Source organism: Amphiprion ocellaris, chromosome 14 (genome assembly GCF_022539595.1).
Source record: "Amphiprion ocellaris isolate individual 3 ecotype Okinawa chromosome 14, ASM2253959v1, whole genome shotgun sequence".
Taxonomy (NCBI): Eukaryota; Metazoa; Chordata; class Actinopteri; family Pomacentridae; genus Amphiprion; species Amphiprion ocellaris.
In genome coordinates, this window is record NC_072779.1 from 10753101 (window position 1) to 10770649 (window position 17549).

The 17549-nt window shown below is 40.2% G+C and overlaps 2 protein-coding genes across 2 annotated transcripts; both read left to right on the forward strand.

Moving 5' to 3' along the window:
• The first annotated feature begins 1684 nt into the window (after positions 1 to 1684).
• On the forward strand, positions 1685 to 4998 carry LOC111565959 (UDP-glucuronosyltransferase 1-2-like). Its single transcript, XM_023266299.3, has 4 exons — positions 1685 to 1792; positions 2039 to 2337; positions 2445 to 3158; positions 4266 to 4998. The coding sequence occupies exons 1-4, from the start codon at positions 1783 to 1785 to the stop codon at positions 4848 to 4850; spliced, it is 1608 nt and encodes a 535-aa protein (XP_023122067.1). The 5' UTR covers positions 1685 to 1782; the 3' UTR covers positions 4851 to 4998.
• Positions 4999 to 5690: 692 nt separating this feature from the next.
• On the forward strand, positions 5691 to 10074 carry LOC111565989 (UDP-glucuronosyltransferase 2C1-like). Its single transcript, XM_023266329.3, has 4 exons — positions 5691 to 5919; positions 7307 to 7605; positions 7718 to 8428; positions 9076 to 10074. Exons 1-4 carry the CDS (start codon positions 5916 to 5918, stop codon positions 9658 to 9660), a joined length of 1599 nt encoding a protein of 532 aa, XP_023122097.1. The 5' UTR covers positions 5691 to 5915; the 3' UTR covers positions 9661 to 10074.
• Positions 10075 to 17549: the final 7475 nt, after the last annotated feature.

A 17549-nucleotide genomic window follows, 5' to 3' on the forward strand; every position in this document is an offset into this window, starting at 1 on the left:
AATGACTCACAAAACTCAGCTTTTCTGCAATGGAATCATTGAAATCCATGGACCTTTGTCCAAAAACAGTTATGCATTTTGATTACTTCAGAGAATTATTAGTCTTTCGGAAATACAACAAAATCTGCTGGGTCAAAATTATACACAGAGCAAAAATAAGATTTGGTTAAATGTTCCTTGGCCATTTTTACCTCAAGTCTCTTTTGCTAGCTGTTGACGAGCGTCTGAGAAGCCTCTGGTTGTATCTCTGACCGCTCCTCTTGACAGAATTGGTGCAATTTTACTACATTTGTTGGCTTTCTGAAATAATCTTATTTCTTCATCACAGGCCACAGGTTTTTGATGGGATTTAAAACAGGACTTTGAGACAGTCAGTCTAAAACCTAAATTGTGGTATGATTTAACCTTTTCTGTCTTTGATGTGTGTTTTGGGTCATTGTCTTTTTGGAACACCCAACTGCGTCTAAGACCCAACTTTCCGTCTGGTAGCTTTAGGTTTTCCTGAAGAAAATGGAGGTAACCCTCCTTCTTCATTATTCCACTTAGTGTAAAGCGCCTGTTTCACTGGCAGACTGATCATCCATCATCATCATCACCCATCATGAAATAATAGTCATAGAAGTCATTGGAAACTCAAGATATACATGGTCTTAACTAGTATATGCAAATGTTTTGTTTGTATTGTGCTCCATATGGGTCATTTAATCATTTATGTATTAAATATTTTCCAACTTAAGCTATGTAAAGGAGAGCGTCCCTCTACGCTGGGCAACAACACTCTCATAGTGGACTGGATGCCACAGAAGGACCTCCTGGGCCACCCACAGACCAGAGTCTTTGTCGCTCACGGAGGAACCAATGGAGTCCAGGAGGCCATTTACCACGGAGTCCCTGTGCTCGGCATACCCTTGTTCTTTGACCAGTATGACAACCTTCTACGTTTGCAAGAGAGAGGAGCTGGAAACCTTCTCTGAATCTGACATGAAACACACTGGATAGCAACACACACTCCACCTTTAAGTTATCCTATTTGTATCTCTTAATTATTTCTGATGTAAAACGGCAATCTATTCATTCAATGAAATGTGTGAAAAGTTCTCTTCCATTTCATATTTGATTGAACAATGATCAATAAATCTTTACTCAAAAGAAACTTTGCTTTTTAAATTATCAATGCTCAATGTAATGCATGAAATTTACCTTCAGGAACACAACACTGTGCTTTCCATAAAGGAAGGACCAGTGCATCCTGTGCTAAAGAAGATGAGAGAAAGCCTTTAAAAACTTTTCGTTAGCATTTAGTGAATTTGGGCAGCTTTTTCATGGCTGCCACTGACATACTTTGGCCCATTTCACAAAGTCAGAAAATTTCCAAAATAAAAAGACTAATCCACTGCATCTCTAGTCATATGTAAGTGTGAGACCTTGTTCAGATTGAGAAACAGCAGGTGATTTGGCAAGCACTGACATTTGAACAGCAAAAAAACAAACAAAAAAACACATTCACAACACCGCACACAATACACTGTAAAGGGTTTTATCACCTGTTTAATAACGTTACTAAACGAAGCAATGGACATTTGCTGACAACACAAAAAAGCACTAATCACTCTGTCATTTGCAGAACATTCACAGCAGCTCCATAGCTTCATGTAACACAACACGTATGTAAATCATTAATCTGTGACGGGACAGATGACCTCTTACACTAGTTTGAAGTTAAATACTAGGGGGTTATTTTTAATTGCAGTGTACGGGTGAGTAGGACTACTGCTGCCTCTCATGAGCATGGGTAAGTGAATTTCAGAAAGAAAATGGTCTTGTGGTTTAAATCACATTATATTTTCTCATCATTATGTGAAATGTTCACTAATTTTAAATATAAAATAACCTACAGGTGTACTTGTTTTATTTAAACAGCAGAGAGGTTAGAGAGTTTATCCATATTGTACTGAACTAAAACTTAGCTAATTTCTTAGAGAGGCTATGTTCACTGATAAGGTGATTTATGTTTTTATTTCTCTCCCTGACATTTTAGGAACCATGTCACTGCACCGTGTGTGTGGAGTGTTTGTATTCCTCAGCTTATGTCTGATTTCCATCCCACCACGTTGCCATGGAGGAAACATTCTGGTGTTCCCTTTAGATGGCAGCCACTGGGTTAATATGAAGATTCTGCTTGAAGAACTTCATGCCAGAGGACACAACCTCACTGTGATCAGGGAGGACAACAGTTGGTACATCCCTGAAAAGTCTCCACTGTACACATCCATTACATTTGATTCGAAGGAAAGCTTCGAAGACATGTTAGGTGCTTTCCTACAGGAGCATATGAAGGTATGAATACATGTGATCCATGTGTTGGGCTCCATGTTGTTCATTTAGTTTAGTCATTTATGTATGAATTAATCCCTTTTTTAACCGCATTCCTTCTGTGTGTTTAGATGCAGAGAGAAGGAGCTTCACCACTGACTTTCTTCAAAGTCACTACACATTTCATGTATCTGCTTTCCCATGCCCATTCACTGTGGGCTGATGCCACCATTAAAATGTTGGAAGATCAAAATATGATGAACAGTTTAAAAAATTCCAATTATGATCTTGTCCTCACTGATCCAGCTGTAGCACATGGGCTTGTGTTGGCCAAATATCTCAAACTGCCCATTGTGCTCAACGTACGCTGGATCACCAGTGGAGAGGGCCACTTTGTGTTAGCCCCCTCACCACTCTCCTATATCCCAGTGCCAGGATCAGGCTTAACAGACAAAATGAATTTCATCCAGAGGGTCAAGAACATGCTTTTCCATAGCATTATACTGTTTCAGCAGAAATTTGTGTTGGAGCCATGCTATGAAACCCTCTGTAATAAATATATTGAGGGAGGATGTGACATCATCTCCCTTCTCCAGGAGGCTGACATTTGGCTGTTCAGGTCAGATTTTGTATTTGATTTCCCTCGGCCCACAATGCCAAATATTGTCTACATTGGAGGATTCCAGTGCAAACCAGCCCAGCCTCTGCCAGCAGACCTGGAGGACTTTGTTCAAAGTGCTGGGGAGCATGGAGTGATCATCATGACCCTGGGAACATTGGTTAACGCTTTGCCCAAAGAAGTCGCAAATGAAATTGCCAGTGTTTTTGCCAGGCTTCCTCAGAAGGTAAATGGTGTTCTGTGATGGACCTTACCATTGCAGTGCTTTGAGTGTTTAGGCATTCATAGGACATGTTTTTGTATCAGCTCATAGACCATATAACTAAACTAAACTCTGAAATATAGAGGAAAATTGGGGAAAAAAGTTTACAGGTGAACAAATCAATAGTTCACTGGATACAACAGATTACAAGTGATGTATAGGGCTGTGACAGACTAGTAGTCTGCCCAGGGTATTCAATGAGTCATAACATGTGGATACAGAAGACAAGGGGTCAGAATGTAGTGGTGAACCCAGGCAGAGAACACACACACACACTCACGGCTGGATCAGGTGGAAAAAAATGAGTTTATTTTAATACAAATTATATACAACCGGAAGAACTAAAAGGGAGTGAGTGAATGAAACTAAGGGCGAAATCAGAGTGTAACTGAAGCCAGGAATAATCTAACTAAGGAACTCACTATGGACTGGGAGGGGGGCGGGCAGGCTACCGGAGACCAGCGGTCCAGGCTTGTTCTCCGGTGGGGTTGGCGAGCGACAGAGAGTGGTTGTGGCGGTCCAGGAGATCCAGAGGCTGGGCAGCGGGGGCATGCAGAGGCAGGCAGGGACAGAGAAACCTCCTCCTCCAGAGGAGAGCGCAGGTTCTGGTTTTCTGGCTGACAGGAGTGACTGGGAACCCGGGCAGCACGGCCAGCAGAGATGCTTAGAGCTGAAGCAACTATCTGGCGAGGTGTGGAAAGTGGAGCCGGCTTTTATTGAAGGAGATGAGGGACAGGTGTGCTGCACTGCGGCTGCCCAGAGTTCTACTGATGATGGTGATGAGATGGGTTATTGCATCCAGCTGCTGCAGAGAGTGAGAGGAGGAGAAGAGGTGAGGAGGAGGAGGGGATCAGGTGGGAGCTGAGACAGGGACTGAGGAAGGGGCCCTGATGCAAAGTGATTGATTTACAAAAGAAGAGAAAATATATTGATGTCATTTAATATGTAATGCCCTTGTATAAATGAATGACTCAATCTGTGAAACATGTTACATTGCATTTCACAGTTTTTAAGAAGATACATAAAACCTCCGTACATGTAGTAACTTTTATTTTTTTGTCTTCTGATCAGGTGATATGGAGACACAAAGGAGAGCGTCCCTCTACGCTGGGCAACAACACTCTCATAGTGGACTGGATGCCACAGAAGGACCTCCTGGGCCACCCACAGACCAGAGTCTTTGTAGCTCACGGAGGAACCAATGGAGTCCAGGAGGCCATTTACCACGGAGTCCCTGTGCTCGGCATACCCTTGTTCTTTGACCAGTATGACAACCTTCTACGTTTGCAGGACAGAGGAGCTGCAAAGATCCTTCAGCTGGGTGATGTTAATGGCAAGACTTTTGAGCAAGGTATTAAGGAACTTCTCCATCAAGACAGCTACAGACAGAACATCCAAAGAATGTCACGTCTGCACAGAGATCAGCCAATGGCACCCATGGATCAGGCTGTATTCTGGGTAGAATATGTGATACGTCACAAAGGGGCTCCTCACCTGCGTACAGAGGCTTATAAGATGCCCTGGTACTCATACTACTGTCTAGATGTGCTGCTCCTATTGCTGACTGCAGTGACTGTGCTACTGATGTCCACTGTGGCTGTTTTTCAGTTTCTGTGCTGCAGAAGAAAACGGAAGGCAAAATCCAAACAGAACTGACTGAGGCCAAATTTTTTTAAGAAACAAGCTTCAATGAGTTCTCTAAAGCCTGTATTTAGACAGCAATATATCTTAAAGGTGGAGTCTGTTATTCTGGACAAAAATTGTAAATTGAAGCAGTGATCAATAAAATTTTACTCATATAGAACTTTGTTTTTTGTTTTCGTTTTTAATAATTCTAATTCTGAATAGTTTGCATGAAAAGTTTTACTTGAGGAACACAATGTAACATGTAAAGGATGGAATAATGTATCCTATGCTGAAAAAGATAATCAAGGAATCACTGAAACACCTTTCCTTAGCGTTTAGTGAATTCAACCAGCTTTTGTCATGGCTACCACTTAGATACTTTTGGCCCATTTCAGTCAGTCAGGAACCTTCCTAAACAAACAAGACTAATCCACTGCAATTACATTTCAGACAGAGAAACACAAGGTGATCTTCTTTCAGCTATTTTCACCTAAAAATAAATCAAGACAGAAATGTATTTGAACATATGCTGCTGTTCTTTGTCTTAAATTACAGTAAAGTTAAGCATTTTAGGCTCTTGGTAGTTATATGAGGCATTTCTTTGTTGACTCTGAAGTTTTAGAAGAAATGTTGCATACATATTAATGCAGTCATTCAGCAGGCATAACATGCTTTAAGTATAACAGTTTAGTCGTGTATTTTCTGAAGGGCACTTCTAACGTGAACAGATGGGTAATGGGTTAACATTACATAAGTCACTCTAATATTCTTATGAAAGAGGTCACAGGTTGGTATGGCGCAAGCAGCACGTTCACAAAACTGTGCACTGTAATGTGTACTACCAGCTGTTTCACAACAGCACTAAGCAAGGTAATGAAAATCAGATGCCATGACAAAGAAGAAAAAAATCACTGTCATTTGCGTAAAATTCAGAGCAGCTCCACAGCTTCATGTGACACGTGTCACATGTAACTCTTTCACCCATAATAGGACGGATGACCTCTGAAGTTGGAGTTTGAACTCAAGCACATAGGGTATCCCTTTCATTGACTGTCAGTCTGTAGACCAGAAGGACTACTGCTGCCTCTCTTGAGCATGGGTAAGTGAATTTCAGAGGTGTTTTCATGTTGTGGTTTGAATCATGCTGTATTGTCTTACCAGTATCCTAGAATTTTCTCCTAGAGGATATATTCACTGGTGGAATGGTATCCCTAATATGCAAAACGAGTAAGCCGGCACTGGAATAAAGGCAATCCTTGATCTGTCACTTTAAATGATAACTTCCTACAATAATTAGAGGGATAGCCCGGGTAGCTTGTCTTGCTCAAAAGACTTGATCAGAAAAGAGAAAAGAAAAACACAGTAATCAGATCTTTTTCAGCATTTAAGTGAGGTTTCATTATTGTAATGGTACTATTATTATTCATATTTATGCCAGTCATATTGGATATTGAATGATAATATGTTATGGTAATGTTTCCTTGCTACTGGAACTACATAGGTGGCAGTTTGCCACTAGTTCCGTTTTTGTACGTTTCTTAGTTGTTATCCCTTGCTGGCTCTAGCACGGACTTGAAAAGTTTATTTGTACTGGAGTTAAAGCTTTCTGCAGCCTGTCCAGGTGTTGCCATCCTCTGCAGTAAAGGTGGATCAAGGTTAAATTTCTTGTTTTGAGTAGTCCTTCCTTCTATAAGCAGACATCTATACATCCCTTGTTAGCTGATGCTAACAAGGGACAATAGAATTCAAATTCAAAATCATGAACAGATTAAATGAATTATAATTCATCATCCTGATAAGAACGTCGAAAGCTCTTTAATTTAAAAATAAATCCAAATATCTGTAATATTAATGATAACTTTACTTCATTTCACTTCTTTCCAGTTCAGTTCAGTGCACTTTAGTTCAGTTTCGAGAGGTGTGTGCGACTTTATGTGAGGTCTGGGAGTGTTTGTGAGGGACTAAGGAGGGTAGGAGAGGTGAGTATTAAGGGATAATGCACCATGAAGTGAGGTGAGGGAAAGGAGGAGAAGCCTGGAGAATTGCAGAGAAAAAGGGAGACTTATCTAACTAAGGTCCAACAAAGACACAGACATCCAAGCAGTTATCACAGTAGGCCAAAGAGGTAGTGGAATGATGTGCATCCAGTTCTGCTGTTGGGATCAGTTCATAGTAAGCAATTTAATATTGGGCAGGAAACTTTCACACATTTAACTGTCTCTGGTTTCTAAAGCCACTTTGTTTAATGTAAAACATTCAAAGTTTGAGCAAAGATGACTAAAAAGCTGACTGGTCTTCCTGAAATCTCCTTTGCTGAGCTCTCACTTCTCACTCTATCGTCCATGCTGCATTTGTATGCATTTCTCAGTTCCGTATGCGTTTCTGCTTTATCACTTCTCATCCTTTCCTGTCGTGCTAGAAGAAAAGACCCGTGTGTTTTATTTATTTCTAACTAACACTGTAGTTTTCTCTTCCTGACATTTTAGGAACCATGTCACTGCACCGTGTGTGTGGAGTGTTTGTATTTCTCAGCTTATGTCTGATTTCCATCCCACCACGTTGCCATGGAGGAAACATTCTGGTGTTCCCTGTAGACGGCAGCCACTGGATCAATATGAAGATTCTGCTAGAAGAACTTCATGCCAGAGGACACAACCTCACTGTGATCAGGGCGTCCACCAGCTGGTACATCCCTGAAAAGTCTCCACTGTACACATCCATTACACTTGAAATTGGTATAGGCATGGAGGATTTTTTTGACGTGTTCCTAAAGGAGCAAATGCAGGTATTTGAATATAGATACATGTGTTGGACTGCATGTGAGTCATTTAGTCATTTGTGTTAAATGCTGATGGTATTAACCTAATTTTTAAACATTTATTTCAAAAACTTTTTAGGCGCAGAGAGAAGGGGCCTCACTACTGACTTTGAAACTCACCATGGATTTCCTTTCTATGATTTCTCTGGCCCATTCACTGTGGGCTGATGCTGTCCTTCAAATCCTTGAAAATCAAAATTTGATTAAAAGCTTAAAAGATTCCCAGTATGACCTGGTTCTCACTGATCCAGCCATGGCACCAGGACTTGTGTTGGCCAAATATCTCAAACTGCCCGTTGTGCTCAACGTACGCTGGATCACCAGTGGAGAGGGCCACTTTGTGTTAGCCCCCTCACCACTCTCCTATATCCCAGTGCCAGGATCAGGCCTAACAGACAAAATGAATTTCATCCAGAGGGTCAAGAACATGTTTTTCTATAGCATTATATTGTTCCAGCAGAGATTCATGGTGGAGCCACACTACAAAGCCCTTTGTGATAAATATATTGAGGGAGGATGTGACATCATCTCCCTTCTTCAGGAGGCTGACATTTGGCTGTTCAGGTCAGATTTTGTATTTGATTTCCCTCGGCCCACAATGCCAAATATTGTCTACATAGGAGGATTCCAGTGCAAACCAGCCCAGCCTCTGCCAGCAGACCTGGAGGACTTTGTTCAAAGTGCTGGGGAGCATGGAGTGATCATCATGACCCTGGGAACGTTGGTTAACGCTTTGCCCAAAGAAGTCGCAAATGAAATTGCCAGCGTTTTTGCCAAACTGCCTCAGAAGGTAAATGATGCTCTGTGATGGACCGTTTCTTTGTAGTACTTTGGATTGTTACACATTTGCTGCATCTGTTGTCTTTGCATCAGCTCATCGACCTTTGAACATGCAGCACCTTATCATTAGAAAACACTGCAATTTGAAAGAAATATTAACTTTAAAATACACAGAAAAAAAAACTTTTACAGGTGGACAAATGAGTATATCAAGGAACAGAACATTTTACATAAGGGATTGAAAATTCTGTGACAAATTGGCAGACTGCCTAGGCCGATTAATGAGTGATAAGTGGTTACAGAAGATAAACTGATTGATTTATAAAGGAAAAGAAAATATTTTCATGTCATTTAGTATTTAATGGCCAATGTAAATAAATGACTCAATCTGTGAAACATGTTAATTAGCATACAATTTTCAAGAAAGTCCATAAAACTTTTAAAATGATTTTATTGTTAAAGCTGATGTCACTCTGAGTTGTGTTGTAATTTTCGAGATTCTTCTGTTCAGTCTACATATTTGAATAGTCTATGTTGAAAAGTGCTTCACAATAAAATCGCATGATTATTAGGTGACATTATTTGTCGCAACATCATTATATTCTCTTTCTGCTGATGTACAAGTGGGAAATACACCTTTTTTTGTCTTCTGATCAGGTGATATGGAGACACAAAGGAGAGCGTCCCTCTACGCTGGGCAACAACACTCTCATAGTGGACTGGATGCCACAGAAGGACCTCCTGGGCCACCCACAGACCAGAGTCTTTGTAGCTCACGGAGGAACCAATGGAGTCCAGGAGGCCATTTACCACGGAGTCCCTGTGCTCGGCATACCCTTGTTCTTTGACCAGTATGACAACCTTCTACGTTTGCAGGACAGAGGAGCTGCAAAGATCCTTCAGCTGGGTGATGTTAATGGCAAGACTTTTGAGCAAGGTATTAAGGAACTTCTCCATCAAGACAGCTACAGACAGAACATCCAAAGAATGTCACGTCTGCACAGAGATCAGCCAATGGCACCCATGGATCAGGCTGTATTCTGGGTAGAATATGTGATACGTCACAAAGGGGCTCCTCACCTGCGTACAGAGGCTTATAAGATGCCCTGGTACTCATACTACTGTCTAGATGTGCTGCTCCTATTGCTGACTGCAGTGACTGTGCTACTGATGTCCACTGTGGCTGTTTTTCAGTTTCTGTGCTGCAGAAGACAAAGGAAGACAAAATCCAAAAAGAACTGACTGAGGTCAGATTTGGTAAGAAATAAGCTTTAGTGAGTTTCCACTGCATTTAGAGAAACCATGTCTTCGAGGTGGAGGCTGTAATTATGGACAATTATTGTTAGCTAGTTCGTGTATTTAGATAGCTAGTATGTGCCAGATTCATGCCTTGTTTCCAAATACCTCTGTCTTTGTATACGAATCAACCATAACTCCATTTATTCCTATGACACCCTTCATAACCTTTGTTGTATCTGCGAGACTCTGCCTTCTATTTTTATTTCCATTCTATAATTTGACTCGAGTATGTTCAGACTTTTGACCAGTGATGGAAAGACTGGACTTTGGGCGCCAGGAAGTTGGAAAAATTAATTAACAGGCTATTCCATTGTGTGACTATTTTGACAATCAAATCGTATAAATGTGTCCAACACACTTTGTTCTTTTCCCATTTATTAAGCCAAGGCCGTATAGCAACACCAACATATTTTTGCAGCACATGCACAGAATGAACAGCTTGGACCAGAATGAAATACTCCACCTTTAGGGTATCTTATGTTACAGTTCTGTAGGAATAGCAACCCAAAGTGAGAGTCGCACAGAGCAGACACAAGACAGATTGGGAATAACGGGTTTATTTTAACAAAAATACAAACAATACCCAAAAAAAACGCCAACTTGGCCAGAAACTCACTAACGGAAAGAGAGGGAGGAAAAGCGGGCTCCCGGGGGTCGGCAGTCGAGGGGGGAGACTCGCGCCGGCGCTCTACTCCTGGGGGGGAGAGCGGCTGCGGCGGCCAGGGACGACGCCGGGTCTTTCTTGGGGGAGCGGGCAGGCCGATCGGGGCAGTCCGGTGGCGGGGAAGGTTCACGTCCACTATCTGGTGATCGGCTGGGGGGGAAACGCGGGCTGCTCTGTCTGCTCAGTTTCCGAGTCTCACTACACGGAGACGGGAAAAGGAGGAGAATGATAAGCGCCGGACTTTATAGTGGAGGAGGATGAGAAATTAGCTGCAGCTGCTCAGGTCCTGCAGCTGCAGCTAATCCTCTCATCAAGCACTGTGACATCTTATTTGTATCTTACCATTATTAGTAATGCAAAACAACAATCCAACAATTTTCTTCACAGTAGCAAATATTAATATGGTTAAAGTAACAGTTTTGCTTTATAACTGTCAAAAATATCTTTATAGACAGAGATGTTGGTTATAAAATACCCTTGAATAATTGGTAATGATATCAATTACTTTTTTTACTTTTACTTTTATTTTTTTTGTATGCATTTATTCTCATTGTTTAACTCCACAAAAGAGGTGTCAACATTATATGAGATTGATGCATATTTTAGTCTTGCAGCCAAATATTTTAATATTTAGTGCATGTGTGCAGTTGGATTGATTTAAACAACTTTGGATTCTTGCCTTCGGCAACTCTGCATTCACAGACAGACTGACATTTCACAGACACCTTAGTGTCACATGCCAAGATTCGAGCAGAGTTCAAATCCTAAACTTGTAAACTAAACGATTATTCTACATAGAATGGAAAAAAGATTACCATGACTGACAATTTCTGGCAATGAGAGTAAATTTCCGCTGGACCGGAGGGCAAGGCATAATTATCAGACATGATCAGGAAGACTGAATAATGTTTAGAAACACATGTGGTTGTAGCAGAGATTGAAAAACCTCACTGTAACAGCTGTGAAACAAACAGTAATCTGTTATGTGTTACAAAAGACAATGCAGTGTTTTCTTTGAGACCCCTGTAGCACATTATTGTGTGAGAAACAGCAAAGTCAATGACAAATCAGGACCACATGTATGTATCGCTACCAGGGTGCCTCGGGCAGTTTTTATGGAAAAAATCGTAGATCAATTATATCCTACTTGTTAGCTTTTGTGTTTATCTACAGTGTATTGATTCATCATCGACTTAACTACAAAAAGTGCCAGTGAGCGGACAGACCTGAAAAATGACTACGGAAAAACAAACACTTCAGAAAACTGACTGTATAAAAAGCATTTTCATTTTCTAAATTAATTCAAAAACAGATGTCTTAAAACAATCAGAGGAAGAATTTAAAGCTGTCTTTGATAAAACAACAGTACTAATGAATATGACTGAAGATGGCTGAGGTTGTCTTGATGAACTCAACTGCTACCTAAACTGCATTCCATTTACTATTCTGTGATGCGAGAGATATTGGAGCCTATTCTTGAGAAAAGCAAATCTGTATAGATATTCCAAGGAATAAAGTTGAGGAAGTGTTTTCTAAATCCTCAAAAAACTTCAGTAGTATAACCTTAGAAAGAAATACTGATGAAGAAACAAAAGAGAGTAGCTGCATGTTTGTGTGTAGGTATTAATTGCAAATGTGTGTATAGGTGCAGTCATTAAAAAAATAGTGACCTTGCTGACATTTACAGTAGTTGATGCATGGAGGTGGACATTTTGATTATCTCCATTTCACTGAAACACATCACCCCTGTAATGTAGCATAAATTCCAGCTGGCGACACCTGCTGTTTACTACCGTACAGGAAATTACAAACCGCACAAACATTTTATCAGTTCGTAATTGAGGCTGACTGTTTCTGGGCAGCATCAAACCTGAGAATTTTTGGCAAAAAACGCACTCTGACTTAAACTGACACATTTATTTAGTGACCTGCTCTGCTTGCCCTGCTCTGCCAGTGAGGCAGTTACAGCATTTTAACTGCCGCCTTTCAATCCTAAAGAGGGGTTATAGATAATCAAAGGATTCTGCATGTCACATGGCATTACCAGGGATAAAAAGACTAGCGGAAAGTTGTACTGAACATGGCAGAGCAGGTTGTCCACTGATTGTAAGGCTGGCGGTTCGATCTCCTCCGGTGCACTAAACCCCAAAGTTGCTCCCAATTGCAAGTGAGCATCTTGCAGGGTGGATCTGGTGCTATTAGCATGAGGGTGTGAATGAGAAGCACATTGTAAAACCCTTATTTGAACCTAGCTATGATTAAAAGACGCTACACTGTAACGCTGCAAACAATTTAGGATATAACCAACAAATCAAAGAACACCTTTAGTGCACAAAATAAAGTTCATTGAAATATCAATGTATCTAAATCCTTGAGGAGCATCATCAGCTACACCAAACCCTCACTGACCCCATCTTTACTTCCTGGCATGGAATGAGCAACTGATTTGCTGTCTTGGAGTAGGAGATCACATGATTTCTTTGCATGCATGGAGGCTTTTACTCTGTAAGAAAGACAAAAGCTCAAAATAAACACATTTAAGAAAAAGTAATACACAAAACCTACTTTGTTACAGCAATTACATTTGTAATTCATCATTTCCATCCCTGAGCACTGCTGTAAAATGGTGTAATTGATGTATTTCAGTGAATCTGAATTGCCCAAAGACCTAAAAGAGTTCTTAAAAACAGTTGCGACAAGAGGGGAAGAACAGATGCAACTGTTTCACGAGAGTAAATCACATTTTAACGACATATGATTAAAAGCCAGAGCAATGAATGTAAACAAGAAACATGCAGGCAGTCCTGACTTTCTCTGTTAAAATGCAGTAGCAAAAATCCCTACCCTGGAAGTCTTTTCAATTAGCTACAGCACTTCAATGCGCAGACTGTACACTCATTGTCTTGCAATTGTGTTTTTTGGCTGAAAAACTGCAATGTCTCTGTCCACACATAATAAATGTTCCCCCAAGGTCAAGTCAACTTTCAGCACTGCAGCGCTGTTCAGTCTGTCTGAGCCGCTGCTCGCTGTGCAATGTAAATGTGTCGTTCTCTACATTATTTTGCCACATGAGACTCCTCAACTAGCCCAAAACATCTGCTGCAGGAACAGCCCACAAGCATACATAAAACAGGTGCTCTGCAAGTCTCTGTATAATGTCACTGGTATCAGAAACTGTGACAGACAGCAAACAGCCTTCCTCCCTTTGTCTTCTCTTATTATCCCTCCCTCAATCTGCTTTCATCTCTGGCTCTTTTCCTCACTCGGTCCCTTTCTGGTTCCTTAGAAAACCCTTCCTCTGATCATTGCCGATACTGGATGATCTCACTGTGCATGTTCTGTATTAGAGTTTGTGCTGGGAAGTCAAGGGAAGCAGCTGTCTCTAAATACTACAGTTCCACTGTGGGTGTAACTTCATCAGTTGGGGAGAGGTGAAATAGAATGAGACTATTGCCAGATAATGAAGAAATGGCTAAAATCTACAGTGAAACTAATTGTTACAGCCAGTATTTGACCCTGAAAGACAAGTTCATTGGCCAGCATTCTGGGCAGCATTCAACTTCAGATTTCTCATCGTAAAACACATTTCATCTTGATCTATTTATTTATTTATTGACTTCCTTGAAATGAGCTGTGCTAAAAATCCTTTTGACAAGAACACAGAGAGGCCTCATTATTTTACTTGGCTGTGTGTGTGTGTGTGTGTGTGTGTGTGTGTGTGTGTGTGTGTGTGTGTGTGTGTGTGTGTGTGTGTGTGTGTGTGTGTGTGTGTGTGTGTGTGTGTGTGTGCGTGTGTGCGTGTGTGCGCGTGTGTGTGTGTGATGCTAAGGAATAAAGACAGAAAAGATAAAAAGTAAAAGGTTCATAAATTAGGTGATACTAAGCTGGACTTTAGTGCTGAAATAGAGCAAAAATCAAGTATTTTTCTCACAAGGCTTAAATGTGTTCGTCAAATGTTCCTCGTGCAAATTCTCACAGTGCTTCATACCTATTTTCTTCTTGCAACAAGCATGTATGTGCAAGTTTCATGCATCCCTGTCTTGTCACTCAACATACAAAGACACACACACACACACACACACACACATAAATTCGGCCACTTTGGCTTGTCCTCCCAACGGGCATCTGTGAGGCGTGACATCATTCTCTCCGTAGACACACAGATCCCATTAATTTGGTCTCCGTGGAGGAACTACTGGCCAGAAGCATAAGTGGATCTGATCTGCACAGCGAATTCTGTGCTTCGGTTGGGCGTTTGCACGTGTTGCTTTCTGTTGAGGCCTGGAAAACATAATCACGCTTCAGCAATGTGAAATTCTCCCAGACAGACCACATCATCCATTCTCAAATCAGATGGTTATGGTGGCCAAAGACATAATGTCACCTTCAGTGTCTGTGACAGTTTTTTTTCTGACTGTAAATGTTTCTTTTCTTTGTATTTCTCTTTAAAGGATTGTGGTTGGAGTTTTGTTTCAGCACTTCATTTGTGACAACAAATATTCAACTATGAATAACTATGGATACAGACAATAAAATGTGCTGTCTGATAAGATGATATTTATTTAAAATTTAAAGATCTGGCACTGTGGGTTGCCCCTCAGTCAAGCTGAGCATGCAAAAAGTTTATGTTAACTGATTAATATTTGTCATAGTTCTGTTTGGAGGACAGTCAGGCTGTTTGCAATTGAAGTACAGGAACCTACTGTTGACCATTCTACAATATGAACCCTATTTTTTTAACCTGTTTGGACAAATGGCACAGTTGAAGGTATTGCCTGACAGCAGTTCCTGTTTGCAATTTATCATTAGGCCATCACACCCAGAAAGCTGTGGCTGTAATTATATTTAATGTTAATAATGTCATCTGTTATCTTGACTATCTCTCTCATTATTTAACCACCGTCTGCTATTTGGGCACAGATACAGCAACCACAGAGCTAAACTCACGACATCATGTGCCTTCTTCTCTTCTTTCTGGGATCTTTATCTTATAGATAGGGTTGAAGGGGAGATGGTGTTTGCAAAAAGTTAATGATTTTTTAGTAATATACTTAGTTAAAAATGGCAGCAAAACTTCTAGAAAGGTTCTCTTACTTTGGCAAGTTTCTCTTTGGTTGCTTGTTGTTAAGAAAACATACAAAAACATGGATGACAACACCTGCAACCATTCTAGTTTCGGGTTGCACATCTATCTTTTTACCAAGTACATTATGACACACAAAATCCAGAGACATTGTCAGAGATTAGCACTAGTGGTGCATTTGGAGTGGTTTGGAATGCTTCTCTGTCACACTACATCGATCATAAATTGAATTCTGGATGTCACTTTACTTTTGTCTCCGCAGAGACGGCCCTGAGGCTTCATAAATTTTAGATCCATAGCTATGGGCAGCTGGTTTTAATTTAGAGTTGGAGGACCAACAACAAAGCTGTCTGGCACTGAGCTTGTAGGGGGAAGTGTGCACTAAACCTCTGGGTCAGACCCTGGAAGGGGATAACGTGCAGTTGCAGTACAGGAAATTTGTCCTAAATGTGATTCCAGGGGGAAGCAGTAGGAGGACATCTACACAGCTGTCACATGCATAGTCAGTATAATTATTAAACGGGCAGGGATATCAAGAAGAGTTTGAAAACTACCCTCTCAGACACATTTATTGTGTATGATAAACAAACTGAGGACAGGGACACAAGAGAACAGCAACCTTATTACACAACCAGCTCCAATAAACTGTATGCTGAAAAGTTCAATTACATGCATATATTTCTACACCGTGACAAGTACAATTATCTCTGATATCTAATTTACTTCCTCACATTCAGGGCTGATTTCCAGTCTTTTTATGCTCATTTACTGTACTCCACTTGTCATTGCATCATTCTGTGGAGAATTGTGCAAGATTAAATCATACCCACACACCTGGTCTAAATGTTTCTTTGTGTAATTCAGCCAACTTTCTAATTTTTTTCAACATTTGAGCTCGTGGAGATGAATGGACAAGTCTGTGTTCATAAGAGGTCAATATGACTCAAAAAATGTTGTTTCTGTAAACATTTATCCACCTTTTTGGTAATATACATCCTATATGTTCCACAACTCAACATTTCTCTAGGTGACTCACACTAGATGTGTCTGCAGCTGACAGACTAATGTTTGTTCAGTTTTACACCTGGTCAAGTCATGAGGTCGACAGGCAACCTGATCTTTCTTTGGACTTCTGAAGTGATGTAATGAAAGGTTGCTGTGTTATTGTTACCAATTTTAATCTGTGAAAATATTGATTTTTTTTGTATCTGCGGCACATGTATTTTTATTTTACATAATTTGGAATGATGGGTATCATGTTATAACTTGGACCTAGTTTTCCTGTAGCTGTAAAATCTCCCTGAAATGAAATAGTAGAAAAGGAAATGGATATTGTATAATGAAATTAACTTCTGCCATTAACCTGTCATAATTCATAAACTAATGTTTTTTTTTAAAGAATATATGCCTTTCATAATGCCATTCTAGAAATATTTAATCTAGCATAACACTGCAAAAATCTTAAACTGTGGTATACCTCTTGGTATGTTTCATTTTTGCTTCTGTATGCTGTTGATTGATTCAAACTGACAACAACTTACATGATTTAATGCTTTGTTTAACATGACAATGTACAGTTACTGGACTATTAAAGTTAAAATGTGTCAGTAACTGCAAAAAGCTGCTGGTAAACTGAAATATATTATTTAAACAAAGGACAGTGCAGAGGCTTGTTTTTGTCCTATGATGACATTACAAACCTGAGGCAAGAAAAATCAAACTCTTGACTTTTCTGGTCCATGCATGCATCTGTCAGTAAAGCAATTTCACAGTTAAAATTTGTTGAGTAAAGGACAGAAGTTTTTTTGCTGTCCACATTCATAATCCACTTTCACTGGCACCATACAATTACTTTGACTGTAACCACTGATTTTAATGCTGAAAGCTTAATTATATCAGCAATATTACATTTTTAAGGGAGCAATGGATGAATTAAGACTGAATTAAGCCAGAAATTAATCCTGTCTATTATATCAAACATATTTAATTAATGATCTTTGTGTAGACTGATTTATATCAGTCTGAAGTTAGTTTTAAAGAACTCAGTCAGACTTTTTAACTGCTGAATGTGAACTGCTCATGTAG